At 38.0% G+C, this 20,434-nt stretch overlaps 1 protein-coding gene across 1 annotated transcript in view; it reads left to right on the plus strand.

Annotated features, from left to right (window-relative positions):
- CORIN (corin, serine peptidase) overlaps window positions 1-20,434 on the plus strand; it is a 320,896-nt gene that overhangs the window by 263,727 nt on the left and 36,735 nt on the right. The window contains exons 13-16 of the mRNA XM_049886291.1: window positions 416-523; window positions 4,931-5,044; window positions 7,194-7,304; window positions 9,884-10,013. Of these exons, the coding sequence (XP_049742248.1) occupies window positions 416-523; window positions 4,931-5,044; window positions 7,194-7,304; window positions 9,884-10,013 (463 nt within the window). The remainder of the gene's footprint in view (window positions 1-415; window positions 524-4,930; window positions 5,045-7,193; window positions 7,305-9,883; window positions 10,014-20,434) is intronic.

Raw genomic sequence — 20,434 nt, forward strand, 5'->3', positions numbered from 1 at the left:
CAGGATCATTGAGAAATGGAATTGGGACCTGCCTACCAGGTGAAAGGACTGGAACAGAGAAATGATTTTGACATATTGAGAGCTGCTTGGTAGTTAGAAGCATTGACTCCACGGGTTATTTCAAGTTTGGGCAATTGTTAGGTTGTCCATTTGGAAAGATAATTAATTACTGGGAAGAATAAATGCACTAAACAGCTGACCTAGAGAGATAATGTCAAAGTTGGAGAAAGATACTGATAAGCAGAGGGAAGAAAGCCAAGTTAACTTCGGCTGCTTCAGCTTTTTGGAGGACCAGCCTTATCTTTAGTAATAGCTTCTGGACACATTCCACATGTAAATTGATGGATTAGCTGACCTTTCTGAGTTTTCTGCCCATTGAGAGTAATACGGCCCACATGATATATGTTTTTAACAGAGTGCTCACCTAGTCACTTCAAGTGCCGCTCAGGACGGTGCGTTCTGGCTTCCAGAAGATGTGATGGCCAAGCTGACTGTGATGATGACAGTGATGAAGAAAACTGTGGTAGGTACATCGGATGGCACTTACCTTGAATGTACAGTAATACCTGGTTATGGATTACATGTAAAAAAATCTAAACCGGTCACTGGTAGTGATGAGGATTGAATGCCATTTTTTTTTTACTTCTTAAATTATCTAACTGCAAGGCATAAATTTGGTAAGTATTTTTGTCTGTTTCATTGATGTTTCCTAAATTACACTTCCATTGATGATGCACGTGCAAACAGTTAAAAGAGAAGCACTTCACAAAGGTAAGAATTGTTTTTATTATTAGAGATTCTAAAGCAGTTATCCTGTTTTAAAATAAGAATAAGATATTCAGCGTCTTTGCAAACGGTTCCTGAGTTGTTAAATAGGCATCTAGATACACAAAGACAGAGTTCAGGCTTTGATGTTCAAATTTAATTGGGATTCATTGTCATGCCCTCTCTGATTTCATCTCTGTCGGCAAAGGATAAAACTTTTCCTGACGTTTCTGCCATTGAGCTTCAAAATTACCAGTGGAAAGGTCAGAAGTGCCAATGGTAATTTAAGTGGAGCTAATTCCCATTTTATCTGCCTGCAATCCTTTATACTTGCAACCTCAGCATGTGGCAGGGAATAAAATAGAACGATATTCTTTTCTAAACAATATTCGTGAGTAAAGCAAAATGACTGAAGGGCTATCTAAGGAATAGTTCGGTTGTGATTCTTTAGGTTGTTCTGCTTCAAAGATACATACTTTCGGTCATTGAATGCACATAAGGCAATACATCTTTTGAAATTATTTCATTCTTTTGGCCTTTGAGATATGAAATATTGCCTTGCTCCCCAAAATGAATTTTCTGTAGTAGACATTGCCCTTCTGGTCTAGACAAAATGTCAAGGGCAATCAACTGAAATCCTATCAGTGACGACAAATACGGACAAGTGCATCTGCTAGAAATTGTAGTCATCAGAATGATGGCACAATGACCAGGGTAATTTTGTTACGGAAGAACATATGGTGTTTTGGGAGCCTTAGAAGCTACTGTTGTCTGCTTATTTGTGGTCTTTGTGTAAAGATATAAATCAGAACTCATTGACTATCCCCTATATAAGTGACTTATTGAGAAACAATTGGATTTATTCACTAAACTATGACTTTGATGGGTTATGGTATTCTGAGATGCAATTTAAAATGGATCATATGAGATGGTTCAAAGAGTTTACATGATACTCTATTGGAGAGACCAGACCTAGATTTTCAGTAGGGGACTAAATATTTGAGCATATCAAAGCTTAGTTTAAAAAAACAGCTTCTACCAATAATAAAAGGTCTGAGTTCTAGAGTATATCCTGCAAAAAAAGAAATTCAAAGCACATAAATGAATTTTGGTTAAGTTTCCAATTAAGTAATGAGTTTTCATCAGTGTTTCAATCACACAAAGGCACATTGGGAATGATAGAAAACATCATTTGATCTCTGTCAAACACTCAAAATGTTAATGGCACTGTTGAGAACTCTAGTAAGGAAACTTAAAAGTGGGTAAGCTATTATATATTTGGAGTTAAATCAATTGCTCTGAGTAGCAATTTTTGAGAAAACTCTCGTTAAGTTCTTTAAAGCTACCGATAATAGTAAACTCACATACATTCCCCTTTGGAATGCAAACATTTTGAATGGGCATGTCCCATGCTGGGGGGGCAAGGGGAGGGCCAGGACATTTCAAACCAAATAAGGAAGTCACAGCATCCATTTCCTACTTAACCTACTTGCTCAGTTTATCTGTTTCCGTGTGTGGTTTGGCATATCACCTGGTAATGCAAATATCAGCTCCAACAAAATGTTTTTTCAACCAAGCTTCATGTCTTTCTAATTTATTCTGTCCATTGTGACATTGAATGCACTTAACTGCTTGGGTTTTACTGCCCTCCATGGCCCAGCTTCTGCCAAATGGCATGGTGTATGCATCCCTCAGAGAGCATGGGAAAGAGGTCATAACAATCCAAGGTGCCATCCAGCTCCAGGCTACTTATCTGTCCACAAACCACACCTCTTACTAGGAGAGGAGGAAAGAAAACGGCATGATTCCTTCTGACTATTCACAAGGCACCCCTCCTGGGAGAATGGAGAAAAACTTGAACCTTTGAAATGAGCTGATGAAAGACTATAACAAATACAACTTCTGGGGCATAAGCCCTTCTAAATTGCATCCTCATTAATAATAATGATAATAGTAAGAGATGATATTTTTATTCACTATCTATCCACTTTTCATACACTAGTTTTATTTTTTATAAGAACATTGCAGTGTTGGTATTATGATCACTATTTTATGAGTGGAGAAACTGAAGTTTAGGGAAGTTAAATAAACTGCCCCAAGTCATAGTCCAAGGAACAATCCAGTTGGAATCCAGGTGCAGGTCCTTAGTTGCAGACCTCCGTAAAGTGAGAAGATGCATGGAGGAAGAGATGAACATAGCTTTAGAGTCAGGCACCTGGATCTGAATCTAGCTCTACATCTCACGAGCTGTGTGACCTTGGGTACAGTAATTAAATTCTCTGAGCCTCCGAAGTTCTGGGGGGCTGCAGATGCTCAAGAGTGGTAATTGTCACATTATTTAGGGCAGAACTCAGGCTCTCCCTCATATCTCCAGCCACCTGAGGGACTATCATTGTCATAATGTCCCAGATGATATCTGTGTTTCCAAGCTAGTTGAAAGCTCCAAATCATATCCCCATGAGTTCCTGTAATAGATGTGTTAGGTCCTTGGACCTAAGACCATTCCAGATGTACAACTAGTGAAGAACTATATTTATTTCCTAAAGCTTTTAAAAACTGTAAATCTCATTTTAGGTAATAATACAAATTTTTCTTTTGTTGACTTAATTTGGTGACTTTTCATTGGAAAAAAAAATTTTTTTAAAAAACAAAGAATTCTTATGATAGGTTCCAAGGAACTCGAGTTAATTGTCTATGAAATTTCTCTAATTTCTTTGTAGTAGATCAGATGATAAATAGCAGTTTTTTTTTTTTTTTTTAGAAACTCCTTTTCTAAGCACTGCTTTGAATTTCACTCGCTTTAAACTGAATTATCTTTTCCTGGAAATGAGAGACTTTTTGTCCCTTACATGAAATGAAATTCCATTTAAAACACTCATGCATTGAGGGCCTGCTGAGTGCTAGTTGCTCTTCTAGGTAGGGAGATGAAGGGAGTCAAAGAATAGTGCCATGTGGTCTCTGCCCTCTCAGACCTGCCAGGCTAGTGAGGGTAGTGGATCCTACTGGAGGGACTAGACTGCATCAGGCTATTGGTAAGCCCTGCATTTGAATCACATGGCATTTATGAAGTTCATCAGAACTACTTACTTTTGGCAGGCAAATTATAGGTTAAGTGTAGACTTAACTGTTGTTAAAAACCAAACCTGGTGCCGTTGAGTCAATTCTGACTCATAGCAACCCTATAAGACAGAGTAGGACTGTCCTGTAGGGTTTCCAAAGAGCAGCTGGTGGATTCAAACTGCTGACCTTTTGGTTAGCGGTCCAGCTCTTAACCACTGCGCCACCAGGACTCTTTATTGTTATTTATTTATTTACTAGCTGCCATCAAATCAGCTCCCACTCATGGCAACCTTATGTACAACATAACAAAACATTACCTGTTTCTGCGCCATCTTCATGATCAATGATATGGTTGAATCTATTGTGCTACTGTGGTGTTAATCCATCTCACTGAACGTTTCCCTCATTTTCACTCATCCTCTGCTTTACTAAATGTGGTGTTCTTTTCTAGCGATAGACTTATAGCCCTGCCCAGATCGTATGAAAATTACGTTCATTTTTCACATTAATTGATAAAGTTTCTAACCTTAGATATATGACTTCCATAAAGTAGTAGATTTCTCACTTGGTTCTTAAACCAGTCTTGCAAGTATCTGGCATAGAAGGAGGCTCTTTGGATAAACATATAGTTGGCCTCCCCTCCCTATTTGTTGACTGAAGCTACATTTTAAGAATATGCATTTAGTTCACTAGATTTCGGCATATTTGCTTAAAAGCACAACTCATCATTTTATAGAAAATTGTTATGTGTCGGCAAATTGACTCAGAACACAAAAGGAATAGCTAAAGATGCACATTAATGTGTAGTTGCTTTTGCGTTTTCTTCCATTTCCTGTATGTCACTTTTGATCTTCTATTAGGGCAGCCATACTATTTGTACTGCAGTACGGAGATTATTGAGTATTTCTACTTTCAAAATTGCATTATTCATGGTTTCCAAAAAAAAAAAAAACCACTGCCGTCGAGTTGATTCATGGTTTAGAGGAGTCAAAATGCTTTAAGAGAAATCATGTCTTTATGCTGTAGTTTTTCTACATTGTTTGATCAAATTAATCATCATTTCACCTCCACATCTATTGTAAATAAGCTTTTCCTCTGCCTCCAGGTTGTAAAGAAAGAGATCTTTGGGAATGTCCATCTAGTAAGCAATGTTTGAAGCATACAGTGATCTGTGATGGATTCCCAGATTGCCCTGATAACATGGATGAAAAAAATTGCTGTAAGTGCTTACATGAATTTGTCAACACATTTTAATTTTAAACATAAATCCCCTCTCACTTTGAATACAAGCTAGGGATTTGTATGTTGTAGCTTTTAATATGTTTTACCTTTTGACCAAAATATTCACCTGTAAGAGTATATGTTAAAAAAGCAATCAAAGGTGTGTAAAAATATATGCAAGGTCTTATTATAGCATATTTATAACATGGAAAAAATTAAAAACACCCAGATATCCAAAAATAGAGGACATTTGTTATACAACCATAAAAATGAAATAATATGCAAACACTAAAAATTAAGTTAAAAAAACCTGGTGCTGTCGAGTCAATTCCAACTCACAGTGACACTATAGGACAGAGTAGAACTGCCCCATGGGGTTCCCAAGGGGCAGTTGGTGGATTCGAACTGCCGATTTCTTGGTTAGCAGCTGAGCTGTTAACCGCTGTGCCACCATGGCTCCTGGGTTCGTTATATGTTATAGGTCCAGTGAAACAAAATATAAAATATTATGTGTGCTATTATTTTGAGTTTTTAAAGTACTTATATTTACATATGAAAGAAATAAGAAGGTCATAATAAAAAAATTATGGTTATAATCTCAGGGTGGTAGAATTAATAAATTTTTGTGTTTTTCTGTCTTCTCTAAATTTTATAAATGAATAGCGATTACTTTTGGAATCAGAAAATAAGTTATTTTATTTCTTAAGATGTTTTATCTACAAGTAACAGAAAACCCAACTCAAACTGGCTTAAACAATGGAGACATTTATTACCTGTTATTATAATACATGTAACATAGGTCTTATACTATTAGATAAAATGTCAAAGTGTAGAATGGATTATTGAGGCTGTGTATAGAAATTCATTATCTTTTCTGTGATTCTTTTAGTTTTTCTTGACCTCAAGCTGGCTTCCACCAAGGTCCAAAGATGTCTGCCAGCAGCACCAGGCACACCATGCTCCCTCAATCACACTCAGTGGGAAGGATCTAGAACCTCCCCCCCAGCTGTGGAATCCCACAAAGGGGTTCATTCAGATTGGCCAGTTTTGGGCATGGTCAGAGTTGGCAGTCAGGAGTCTTTGTATGGATTAGAAAAGACACCCCCTACAAACAGCTGAATTGCACAAACTTTCCCTTGGAAGACCAATTACAAAAAGGTGTTTCCTCTAGAAGCCACAGTCTCAGGCTAGGGCACTTGTCCTGACCAGGAGAGTTCGAACAGGGGTCCTCTTGCAAAACACAGCCACATTAAACCATCAGCTGAGGCCCTGGTCTTAGATCACAGGCTCTCTCCTAGGCTAAAAAATAATGGTAGTCAGAAAAATGCCATGCCCAGCTTAAACTCATCAGCAGTCTGTCCTGGAGCTTGAGATGGTGTGAGGGCCCCAACAAAATCAGAGTTCCCTTAGAAAAGAGGACGAAAGGAAATGAATGCTGGGTAGACAATCAGGGAGGTTCACTATACTTATTTTTAAAAGCCCAAGAGGTAATTAATATAGAACTCTGAGAGTCATTTCATTGTAGCTAGAGATTCTTTCCTTTTATGTAAAATATAAACATTTACACATAAATGTTTAGAGCTTGTTTTCTTCTTATGATGACTTCAGTCTGCTTATCCCCAGTGCTCGGCTTGTGCTAGTCCAGACTTTAACCCCATTCTTTAATCTTAAAGTCCCTGGGTAGTGCAAAGAGTTTGCACTCTACTACTAACCAAAAGGTTGGTGGTTCCGAACCACCCAGCAGTGCTTCAAAAGAAAGGCCTGGCACTCTGCTTCCTTAAAGATTACAGCCAAGAAAACCCGTGGAGCAATTCTACTCTGTAACTCATGGGGTTGGCATGAGTCAGAATCAACTCAGTGGCAATCGTTTTATTATTATTATTATTATTTTTTTTTTTTTATCTTTAGTAGTTCTGTTGCTGTATCAGTTTTTCAATCCAAATTTTAAAGCTAGAAAATCTCATTGCTTGGAGATAGATAGTAATTCTATTTAAATGCTTGTTATTTGTATAAACTGACATCTATCCAATGAGATTTCACCAATTCTGTCTTCGTTCTGTGTGTCTATTGGCAAACTATAATGTGCATGTTAATGATAATCACATTTATTTCTAAAATGTTTCTGTCTTCTCAAATCTTGTCCCCAGCATTTTGCCAAAGCGATGAACTTGAATGTGCAAATCATGACTGTGTGTCACGTGGCCTGTGGTGTGATGGTGAACCAGACTGTTCAGACAGTTCGGATGAATGGGACTGTGGTAAGCTGCTCCTTTCTGCCATCTGTTGTACATTCTAATGCCTGATTTGTACTAAATAAGTTTATCTAGTACTACTGTTACAGAATCTGACAGTAGTGATTCATATATATTATTTCCAACTCACAGAAAATTTCCCACGTGTTATTTCTTTATTTGAAATCCACCCAAAGTTGCGTTGGAAGAAAGACCTAGAAATCTACTTCTGGAAGATCACAGCCACTAAAACCCTATGGAGTTCTACCCTGACACAGATGAGTTCACCAGGAGTTGGAATGGACTTGGTGGCAACTGGTATATGTAAAAAAAAAAAAATGGATTCAATTTTTATAACCCACCAAACTGCTAGAATTAAAAAAAAAAACAACGCTGTGAATCAATTCCAACTCATGGCGTGCTAGAGTAGAACTGTGTCCCAAATGGTTTTCAGTGACTGATTTTTTGGAATTAGATCACAAGGCCTTTTTTTCGAGATGCCTCTGGGAATACTGAATCACTAGCCTTTTGGTTAGCAGTCAAGCTTGTTAACAGTTTGTACCACCCAGGGTCTAAGTGCTAGAACAGGATTTTTTGAAAACTCTTTACTCTTCCTCCAGCTTCAATAATTACCAGCATTCCGTCATTCTTTTAGCATGTACCCCTCCTGGGGTGGAATACCAAGTGGTCCTTCCATCTCCTCTATGCTTTTGCACCAGACACAGATGGGACGTCTATCATCTACTTCTTTACAGGGATAACATTTAAAGGCACCTCCCACCAGCACCTCCATTGCTGCAGTTTGTAATCTTGACTTTCAATAATTCCATCGTCCCACACTCGGCACTCTCCATTCACTCAGCTCCTATTTCCACTCTTTGTATCATCTAGTCAAATCAGAATTCTACATGTGTTGTGATCAATCGACTGTGTTTTACGAACTCTCTGTACCTCATTAAACACAGAAGGCCCTTAAATAAGAGTTAGCTCGTATACTAAATTATCTCTAAAATAACATCACTCTCACACACTTGCAGTCTCACATGCTTCCTTGAAAGGAAATGATATGGATAGAGTTCCAACTGGGGTGGGAAAAAAAAACCAAAAAAACAGTTGCTGTTTTGATCAACAGGCCTTTCTTCTGAGGCACCTCTGGGTGGACTCCAACTGCCAATCTTTTAGTTAGCAGCCGAGCACTTAACACTTTGGCCCACCCAGGGACATCAGGTTACAACTAGCTTATAATTATGCAAACTCCTAGATAAACTCACAGGAGTGGGTCCTGCCTCTGGGCATCTTCTAACTCATAAAAGTCAAGAACTACCTTCCTCTCAAGGATCATCTTCAGTGAAGGGCACGACAACACAATACAGGGGAAGTGACCACAACTGGACCAAAGCAAAAGCTAAGAAGTTTCCTGAACAAATTTAAACACTTTGAGGGACAGAGTAGCTGGGGCTGGGGCCTGGGGACCATAGTTTCAGGGAAATCTTAGTCAATTGGCATAACAAAGTTTATTAAGAAAATGTTCTGCATCCCACTTTGGTGACTGGCATCTGGGGTCTTAAAAGCTTGCAAGTGGCCATCTAAGATGCATCGATTGGTCCCAACCCACTTGGAGCAAAGGAGAATGAAGAACACCAAAGACACAAGGAAAATATTAGCCCAAGAGACTAAAACCCCCAAACCAAACCCATTGCCATCGAGTCAATTCCGACTCATAGCAACCCTATAGGACAGAGTAGAACTGCCCCACAGAGTGTGCAAGGAGAGCCTGGTGGATTTGAACTGCTGACCTTTTGGTTAATAGCCGTTGCTCTTAACCTTTATGCCACCAGGGTTTCCCAAGAGACTAAAGGTCCACATAAATCAGAGACTCCACCAGCCTGAGACCTGGAGAACTGTTGGTCCCTGGCTACCACCAATGACCACCCTGACAGGGAACACAACAGAGTCCCTAATGGAGTGGGAGAAAAGTGTGGAGCAGAATTCAAGTTCACGTAAAAAGACCAGACTTAACGGTTTGATAGAGACTGGAGGAATCCCCAAAACTACGGCCTCTGGATACTCTGTTAACCCAGAACTAAAACCATTCCCAAATCCCGCTCTTCAGACAAAGATTAGACAGGATTATACACAAGACCAAAACGGTGGCTCCTGTCTGGAGGCAGGATGAGAAGGCAGGAAGGGACAGGAACTGGTTGAATGGACACAGGGAACCCAGGGTGGAAAGGGGGAGTATGCTGTCACATTGTGGGGATTGCAACTAATGATCACAAAACAATATGTGTATAAACTTTTGTATGAGAAATTAACTTGAGCTGTAAAATTTCCCCTAAACCACAATAAAATAAATAAAAAGAACTGCCTGTGCCTTTTACTAGAATCCATGTTTTTTTAAAAATCACAGACCATTTCTAACTCATTTTTTTAAATTCTCCACCACACTTAGAGCAGTGATTTACTCAGGATACGTACTCGTTAAATGATTCATAACTAAAATAAAATGTGTGTATGCAAGTAAAGCAAGGGCATGTAAAGGCATCATTTGGTTCAATGAGAAGAAAGGTTTTTAATTAGGGTTTTCCTTTTTTTTTTCTTCCCAGTGACCCTCTCAAAAAATGTGAACTCCTCTTCATTCCTGATTGTTCACAGATCTGCCACAGTGTACCACGTGTGTGCAGATGGATGGCAGGAGGCACTGAGTCAGCTGGCCTGCAAGCAGATGGGTTTAGGGTAAGGTCAGTAGTTTGTAGCACTGATGAATTTCTCAGAGGGCTTTGTGGAACTTGGCAATAATATCTTCCTTATGAACTCACAGCAAGTTAGTGCTCACAAACCAAGAGCCCTCAAAAGCACGGGGAAATGAATCAGGTGAGAGGGCCGTATGTAATTGCCAGCACCTGTTCTGAAGAGTATGGGCTGAAAACCGACTTTGATGAAGCCTCGAAAAGTAAATGAAGTAGTTGTATTTTAAGTACTTCTGAAATGAAATGCTTTCATTATTTATAAAAGGATTATGATGATTTCCTCTGAGCAACCTGTGTGGAAAAATCTTTCAATTCTCCCCAAGAGGTTATTGAAAATTCCTTTTTAAAGCGACACGTATTTGTTAATAAGTTGGGAAACAGAACTTGAAGCTGCTGGTATTTCAATTAACCTTAAGTATTACAGGAAATGTAAATCGAGAAGTAGTTCACCATTTTTGCTTCTTAAAAAAATGAAAAGACATTCATTTTGGCTTTGATACAAACACACAGATATTTTGAAACTTGGATACTTGCTAATTTGTGGGGTTTTCCTTTTTAGTTTCATCAGAGATAGAAAGCAGTAATTTTCAGGGCCTTAGACTACATACGTGTATGCACAAGCATGAAATATGTGTGTATAGATATAAATATATGCATATGAATGAAATAACTTTTAATGTATACACATAAAGAAACATACTTATTTCAAATATATATTTCTTTTACCACTGATGTGTATGAGAGTTGGGGGAAAATGTATAAATGAGAGAAGTAAAAGAAAAAGGGGTTATAAAATTGTAGAATTAAAAAAATATGTATATCTTGCATGGTAGAAGTTGAATCTTGATTGGACCTTAAGACAGAGCTCCCATAAAATTGAGAAAATAGAGATTCTTGTGGCTGGACCCAACTTCCTACTCTCTCTTCTCTAACCAAGAGGGACTAGATTATAAAACAATGGGAAAGAGAGAGGTGAGGACCAGGTAGACTATCTGGAATACTTGCTGCCTTCTGCAGCTATGTGTTATACATTCTCTTCTCATTCTTTAACTATAATTAAAATCCTATCCAGCAGAGTCCTGTAATCAGGCTAAGCCCTCCACATGCCTCTTTTTAGCCCCTACTGAGGAAATTTCAAAGTGAGGACTACAGTAAATTATTATACTTTCCTGTGAAAGGAAATATCCAATATAAATTGCCTCATGATTAGGCATATCTCTAAGGTACTTAACTTACATTCAAAGAAACCTAAAGGCAAATTCAAATGAAACTGAATTTAAATGTGATTTCCAAAAATCTTTATGTATGGTTCAGGTTATATTCCAGCTTGGATGAGAGAGTGAAAGGTTTTAAAATATTCTGTAAGACTTCTACTTCTTGGAGGGTCTTACTTCATGGTCTCCAAGGGAGGGTCACAGAGGTCCTTTGCTATGGAAAGACTGTTGTTTTATATTTATTTTTGGAAGAGGGGAGAAGGACGGTAACAGAACACTTTCCTGCCCAGAGAAAATCTGTTTCTAGATTTTCAAAACATCTTAATATTATTCTGTAGAATGCTAAAATATGAGCATTTCTGTGTCTCAGAATTTTCAGAAAGTACAACCTACTAAAGAGTCCTAGTAGAGCAACATTTAAGTGCTCAGCTGCTAACCAAAAGGTTGGTGGTTCTAACCCACCCAGTGGTTCCACAGAAGAATGACATGGCAATCTGGTCCTGTAAAGATTACAGCCTAGAAAACCCTTTGAGGGCAGTTCTACTTTGTCACACGGGGTCTCTATGAGTTGAAATTGACTGGGCCGTACCTAACAAGGACATAACCTACTAAATAATGAATATGATATCTTTACCAAGACTGTATTAGGTAGGACCTAGAAACTTTCCTTTTGCACATTTTTCTGAAATAACTTTTATTGAACAGAGATTCCTTCAGTACTTCTACTTGAAAGATCTATTTCACTCCCAGTTCCAGCTACTTTTTGAGTAAGGCTCCTAACAATCATTCTGATGCTTATAGCAAAACTTTCCTCTTTTAACAAAACGGTGTAAATGACATTTCCTGGGATCCCACTGAGCAATCTTGAAACCAAGTTACAATAATGGTTCATTCAATTATGGGATAGCAGCTAGCAGTACATTTTTGTTATCCCAATGTAAAGAATTATGTAAATTCCAGCATCTTGACCCAATTTCTCTCATGTAAAAACTTACATCCTTGGGAAACTGAGTGACTGATGCTAATCTATAATAAGAAAACTTTAAACTCTTCCAGAGTGGAAAAATTATAAGAAAAAACTTCACGGCTTCCTTTTTGTGTCAAAATGAAGTAGGATATGATTGTGATCAAAGAAAATGAAAAACTTTTTGAATATGCTTATTTTTTCTCTTTCCTCTCACCATAGGCCCAAGGTTATTTCTTAATATGAAAACTTGATTATATGATAATGGACAACACCACTGAGAGTTCTAAGGGAAAGTCAGAACTACAAAGATTTTACAACCAGAAACGTTCTCTTGATAAGCAGCCCTGAATGTAACTATTGTATTACAGATAGAAAGGATCCTGTTTTAAATACTCTATATTTCTTCTATTTATTTGTATACTAGACTTCATCTTATTTTGGTAAAATATGCATAACATAAAATCCACTATTCTAACATGTACAATTCAGTGGCATTTAGTGCATTTGCAATGTTGTGCAGCCATCTCCACTATCTAGTAATAGAATATTTTCATTATCCCAAAAGGAAACATCTGTACCCATCAAGCAGTCACTCTCCTTCCCCCTGTCCCCAGGCAACCACTAATCTTCTATCTCTATGCATCTGCCTATTCTGGATATTTCATATAAATTGAATCATACAATATATAATCTATTATGTCAGATTTCTTTCACTTAGCACAGTGTTTTCATGGTTCATCCATGTTTTAAGATGTATCGGTACGTCCTTGTTTTAATGACTGAAGGACATTCCATTGCATGAATATATCACATTGTGTTTATCCATTCATCAGTTAATGGACATTTGGGCTTTTTCCACCTTTTAGCTATTGTGTGCATATTGGATTTTTAGTAAATATTTTTACTCCATTTGCTCCATTTCTTTAACATAGTGGGAAAATGGAACTTCAGTATTTTAGATATTCAGAATCTAAATAGACCTTTAAATATTTTTATTTCACATAAAGGCTAGGAAAATCTAAGAGAAAATGTGGTTGGAAAATCATAACTTAGACAGATAATGGGTAAAAGGGCAAGCAGTGATAGGTTTTCTGAAGAAATGAATAGGAAAGGCAAACCTAATATTTTTATAATTTTGATTGGCTTCAAATTTACTCTTCAGTTTATTTGGGTGACTCATGAATTGACAAAAGTCTGGAGAGCCAGGACAAAATTAACTGGCAATACGAAGTCAAATTTCTACTGTGGGAATGGACTACTTAGAAAGCCGCTCTGTTACCACCATCCCTGGAGACCAGCTGCAAATTCACAATTCTGCCGCTGATGCCTCAGATCAACTCTATGTGATCCTGCACCTTTGCTTCATCTCCTCCAGGTTCAAAGTCTGGTGGGAGGGTCTGGTTAGGACTAGTCACTGGCCTAGTGTTCAAATGCCAGAGGGAATGGCTCTTCTCCTTTAGATGTTAGAGTGGAGTGTCCACTACACTGTCCTGGGATTACACCTTCAGACACATTCTGCACCAGAAACTTGAAGTTTAAAAATCAACCCCAACCAATTCTATGTAGTAGTCTTCTTCTCCCCCCACCCGCCGGCTTTTTAAAGTATCTATTCATGTCCTCATACTAGACTTTGTGTGGAGGATGCAAACATAAATAATACCATCAAAGAACTCACAGTTTGGTGGGGGAAACACATGAGTAAACAACTAAGAACATAAAATTAGAAAAAAAATTCATATTTTTTTCGTCTGAAAATGGGTCAGATTTATAGTATAATACTTAAGATCAAACAAGAAAGATATACAGCTCTATAATCTTATTTTGATTCTATAATATAAATTCATTCATTTATTCATTCAACAAATTTTGTAGAGAACATCATTGTAGTGTAGTGTCCACACCAACATACCCTAACTCCAAGTTGGGTCATTCATCTATTTGAGGAGGTACATTTTGGAGCTAGTTCATCCAGAATGCAAGCCTACCCCAAATTACATACTGAAATGCTTTCATGGTGGAGGCAGCTGATTAAAAAACACTTGCACTGGGACCTTTTCGGACCCAAATAATGTCTTATAGCACAAATGCTAGGCTCTCAACTAAAAGCTTGTCCAAATGAGCAGATTCAGAGTTCTTTAGAATATGAAAAACTTTTTACCCCCACTTGCAAGTACCTCTAGAGTTTATCCTATGTTGGAATTATTATGGCTATCTGATTAAGTAAGGGTATAAATCAAACCCCTAAATTCTCAGGACAGTATATTTACTTTGTTACCTGCCTGTCCAGTATCAAAAACACATGGACATTTATTTAGCCAACAATATAAATCAGAACTTAGGCTGTCCTCTAATAGTTGCCAAATGCTCAGTTGAGACATCTGGCATTTGAGGAAGTTGGTCCTAGGGAATGTGACTCTCTCCATGTCTCTTGGCTCTACAGGATAAAGTTAGATCACCTGGAAATGGTATGCTTGGACTGTACTATTTTGGCAACAATTCCTCTATGGAGTTAGTAGCAATTTGATTTTATGCCCTAATCTTTTAGACCTGGTCAATAGAAAAAAGCATTCTTTTGAAGCATGTTTCTGTGTCTAGGGCAAGTCCACAGTCAAAGGCCGCATCTATTATAATACCTAATAAAAAAGTAATACTACCTGCTAAAAGGATTTACATTGTAATTTCCTCTAAAATTTTCCTCCCAGGAAAAAGTTTCTCGCTTTAGATTTCTTTTGTCATGTAAGAAGTATTCATTGATTTACTTCCATGAAGCTCAAAGACAGACTTAGTCCTCTGTAGCAGTAAACCTAGCCCAGGTTCCTGGTCCTATACGTGTAAACCGTGGAGCAGAAACTCAAAACCTTGCAGTCATTTTAAAAAATTGATATGTAATTCATTTACCATAAAATTCATTATTTTAAAGTATACATCTCTGTGGTTTTTAGTAAATTCACAAAGCTGTGCAATCATCTGCACTATCTAATTCTGGAACATTTCATCACTTCACATTTTCTCAAGTAAAATTTTACTGGAGATCACTCCAAAGTGGCTGCGGCAGTGCATCAGCAGGAAACTGCTAGAAATTTAAGCCGTAATCAGAAGGGGATGTGGAATGAGGGATATCACTGCTGATGTCAAATGGATACTGGCTGAAAGCAGAGAACACCAGAAAGATGTTTCCCTGTGTTTAATTGACTATGCAAAGGCATTCGACTGTGTGGATCATAACAAATTCTGAATAACATTGCAAAGAACGAGAATTCTAGAACGCTTAATTGTGCTCATGAGGAACCTGTACATAGATCAAGAGGCAGTCTTTTGGACAGAACAAGGAGATACTACGTGGTTTAAAGTCAGGAAGAGTGTGCTTCAGGGTTGTATCCTTTCACCATACTTATTCGATCTGTACGCTGAACAAATAACAAAGAAGTTGGACTATATGAAGATGAACGGGGCATCAGGATTGAAGGTAGACTCATTAACAACTTGTGATATGCAGATGACACAACCTGGCTTGCTGAAAGGACTTGAAGCACTTACTGATGGAGATCAAAGACTACAGCCTTCGCTACAGATTATACCTCAGCATAAAGAAAACAAAAATCTTCACAACTGGACCGATAAGCAACATCATGATACATGGAGAAAATATTGAAGTTGTCAAAGACTTAATTTTATTTGCATCCACAATCAACACCCATTGAAGCAGCAGTCGGAAATGAAAAGATGCATTGCATTGGGCAAATCTGCTGCAAAAGATTATCCTGAAAATGTTGAAAAACATAGATGTCGCTTTGAGGACTAAGGTGTGCCTGACCCAAGCCATGATATTTTCAATTACCTTATATGCATGCAAAAGTTGGACAATGACTAAAAAGACTGAAGAACAATTGATGCCTTTGAATTGTGGTGTTGGCAAAGAATATTGAATATAATACCATAGACTGCCAGAACCAAGTCTGTCTTTGAAAAAATACAGCCAGAGTGCTCCTTTGAAGAAGGGATGTCGAGACTTTGGTTTTATGTATTTTGGACATGTTAGCAGAAGGAACTAGTCTTTTTTTTTTTTTTTTTTTTTTTTTTTTTAGCAGAAGGAACTAGTCTCTGTAGAAAGACGTCATGCTTGGTAAAGCACAGGGTCAGCAAAAAAGAGAAAGACCCTTGACAAGATGGAATGACACCATGGCAGCGACAATGGGCTCAAACATAATAACGATCGTGAGGATGGCACCAGGACCAGTCATGTTTTGTTCTGTTGTACATCGAGGTGCTGTGAGTCTGAACTGACTTAGCTGCACCTAACAACAACATTAGCAGCCAGCCCCCATTCTTCCCTCTGCCAGTCCTGGGCAATCACTAATCTACTTAATAGCTGTATGAATTTGCCAGTTGTGCACATATCACATAAATTGTTGTTGTTAGGTGCCATTGAGTCTGTTCCCAATCATAGCAACTCTATGTACAATAGAATGAAACGCTGCCCAGTCCTGTCCCATCCTCACAATCATTGTTATCCTTGAGCCCATTGTTGCAGCTACTTTGTCAATCCACCTTGTTGAGGGTCTTCCTCTTTTTCGCTGACCCTCTACCTTACCAAGCATGATGTCCGTCTCCGGGGATTGATCCCTCCTGATAACATGCCCAAAGTATGTGAGATAGTAGTAGTCTTGCCATCCTTTCTTCTAAGACGCATTTCGGTTGTGCTTCTTCCAAGACAGATTTGTTCATTCTACTGGCAGTCCAAGGTATGTTTGATATTCTTCGCCAACACCACAATTCAAAGGCATCAATTCTTTTTCAGTCTTCCTTATTCGTTGTCTAGCTTTCCCATGCATATGAGGCACTTGAAAACACCATGTGTTGGGTCAGGTGCACCTTAGTCTTCAAGGTGACATCTTTGCTTTTCAACACTTTAAAGAGGTCTTTTGCAGCAGATTTGCCCAATGCAATGCATCTTTTGATTTCTTGGCTGCTGCTTCCATGGGTGTTAATTGGGGATCCAAGTAAAATGAAATCCTTGACAACTTCAGTCTTTTCTGCATTTATCATGATGTTGCTTATTGGCCTAGTTGTGAGGATTTTTGTAATCTTTATGTTGAGGTGTAATCCATATTGAAGGCTATGGTCTTTGATCCTCATCGCTAAGTGCTTTAAGTCCTCTGTACTTTCAGCATATCACAGGTTGTTGATGAATCTTTCTCCAATCCTGATGCCCTATTCTTCTTCATATAGTCCAGCTTCTTGGATTGTTTGTTCAGCATACAGATTGAATAAGTGTGGTGAAAGGATACAACCCTGACACACACTTTTCCTGACTTTAAACCGTGCAGTATCTCCTCATTCTGTTCGAATAACTGCCTCTTGATCTATGTACAGGTTCCTCATGAGAACAATTAAGTGTTCTGAAATTCCCATTCTTCTCAATGTTATCCATAGTTTGTTATGATCCACACAGTCAAATGCCTTTACATAGTCAATAAAACATAGGTAAACATCTTACTGGTATTCTTTGATTTCAGCCAGGATCCATCTGATACCAGGAATAATATCCCTGGCTCCAAGTATTCTTCTGAATCTGGCTTAAATTTCTGGGAATTTCGTGTCAATGTACCGCTGCAGCTGCTTTTGAATGATCTTCAGCAAAATTTTACTTGCATGTGATATTAATGATGTTGTTCGATAATTTCCGCATTCTATTGGATCACCTTTCTTGGAAATAGGCATAAACACGGATCTCTTCCAGTCACTTGGGCAGATAGCTGTCTTCCAAATTTCTTGGCGTAGATAAGTGAGCACTTCCAGCACTGCATCTGTTTGTTGAAACATCTCAATTGGTATTCCATCAATTCCGGGAACCTTGTTTTTCACCAATGCCTTCAGTGCAGCTAGGACTTCTTGCTTTAGTACCATCGGTTCCTGATCATATACTACCTCCTGAAATGGTTGAAGATCGACCAATTCTCTTTGGTATAGTGACTCTGTGTATTCATTCCATCTTCTTTTAATGCTTCCTGCATCCTTTAATATTTTCCTCGTAGATTCCTTCAATATTGCGACTTGAGGCTTGAATTATTTCTTCAGTTCTTTCAGCTTGAGAAATGCTGAGCATGTTCTTTGCGTTTGGCTCTCTACCTCCAGGTCTTTGCAGATGTTGTTATAATACTTTGTCTTCTTGAGCTTCCTTTTGAAATTTTCCATTCAGCTCTTTTACTCCATCATTTCTTCCTTTCGTTTCAGTTACTTGACACTCAAGAACAAGTTTTAGAGTCTCTTCTGACTTCCGTTTTGGTCTTTTCTTTCTTTCCTGTCTTTTTAATGACCCGTTGCTTTCTTCATGTATGATGTCCTTTATGTTATTACACAACTCATCTGGTCTTCAGTGATTAGTGTTCAATGCATCAAATCTATTCTCGTGATGGTTTCTAAATTCATGTGGGATATGCTCAACATTGTACTCTGGCTCTCGTGGACTTGTTCTACTTTTCTTCAGTTTCAGCTTGAACTTGCTTATGAGCAGTTGATGGTCTGCTCTGCAGTTGGCCCTTGACCTTGTTCTGACCGATGATATTGAGCTTTTCCATTATCTCTTCCCACAAATGTAGTCGATTTGATTCCTGTGTATTCCGTCCGGCAAGGTCCACATGTACAGTTGCCCATTTATGTTGTTGAAAAAAGGTATTTGCAATGAAAAAGTAGTTGGTCTTGCAAAATTCTATCATGTGATCTCTGGCATCATTTCCATCACTACGGCCATATTTTCCAACTACCAGTCTGTCTTCTTTGTCTCCAACTTTTGCATTCCAATCACCAGTAGTTATCAATGCATCCTGATTGCATGTTTATATACATATATATATATATGTGTGTGTGTGTGTATATATATATATAGTGCCGGAAGATTAGCCCCCCGGGTTGGAAAGCACTGAAAATATGACTGAGGGAGAGCTGTCTCCTCAAAGTAGAGTCAACCTTAATGACATGGATGGAGTTAAGCTTTTGGGATCTTCATTTGCTGATGTGGCACGACTCAAAATGAGAAGAAACAGCTGCAAACATTCATTAATAATTGGAGTATGGAATGTAGGAAGTATGAATCTAGGAAAATTGGAAATCATCAAAAATGAAATGGAACATATAAACATCAATATCCTAGGCATCAGTGAGCTGAAATGGACTGGTACTGACAATTTTGAAATGGACAATCGTGTGGTCTACTATGCCAGGAATGACAAATTGAAGAGGAAAGGTTTGCATTCATCAGCAAAAAGAACATTTCAAGATCTATCCTGAAGTACAATGCTGTCAGTGATAGGATAATATCATACACCTACAAGTTGATACGGCTATTATTCAAATTTATGCATGAACTACCAAGGTCAAAGATGAAGAAATTGGAGGTTTTTACCAACTTTTGCAGTCTGAAATTGATTACATAAATAGTCTCATACAATATGTGACTTTTTCTGTTTGGCTTCTTGCACTTAACATAATGTTTACAAGGCTCATCCATATTGTAGTATGAATCAATACTTTATTCCTGAATAATAGTCCATTGTATGGATATGCCGCTTTGTTTATTCTTTCATCTATTGATGAACATTTGGGTTGTGTTCATATTTTGGCTATTATGAATAGTGCTGCTATAAAATCTTGTGTTCAAGTTTTTTGTGTGAATATGTTTTCAGTTCTATTGGGTATATACTTAAACGTAGAATTGTTGGGCCATGTGGCAACTCTTTGTTTAATTTTTAAAGAAACTGCTGGATTGTTTTCCAAAGTGGAAGCACCATTGTACGTTACCAATAGCAATGTATAAGGACTTCAATGTCTCCATATCTTTGGCCAACACCTGTTCTAGGTGTGAAGTGGTATTCATTATGGTATTGGTTTGGATTTAATTAATCACTAATGATGTTGAGTATCTTTATGTATTCTTATTGGCCAACGACTTTTGGAGAAATGTCTATTCAAATCCTCTGCTTTTGTAGTATTTTTGACTAATATTTATTTTCATCCTTCATTACATAGGCAGTTTTAAGCCCTATTATTTTCTTTCAAAATGTGTTTTCTGTTCCTTCCCCTCCCCTCCCCCATTTAGTCATTCAGTGAATATTTACTGAGTGCCTACTATGTGCTAGACACTGTTCTAGATGCTTGGGATACACTAGTGAACAAAATGGATAATGATCCCTTTCTCAAAGAGCTTATATTCTGCTATTTGCACTATGA

Source organism: Elephas maximus, chromosome 5 (genome assembly GCF_024166365.1).
Source record: "Elephas maximus indicus isolate mEleMax1 chromosome 5, mEleMax1 primary haplotype, whole genome shotgun sequence".
Lineage (NCBI taxonomy): Eukaryota > Metazoa > Chordata > Mammalia > Proboscidea > Elephantidae > Elephas > Elephas maximus.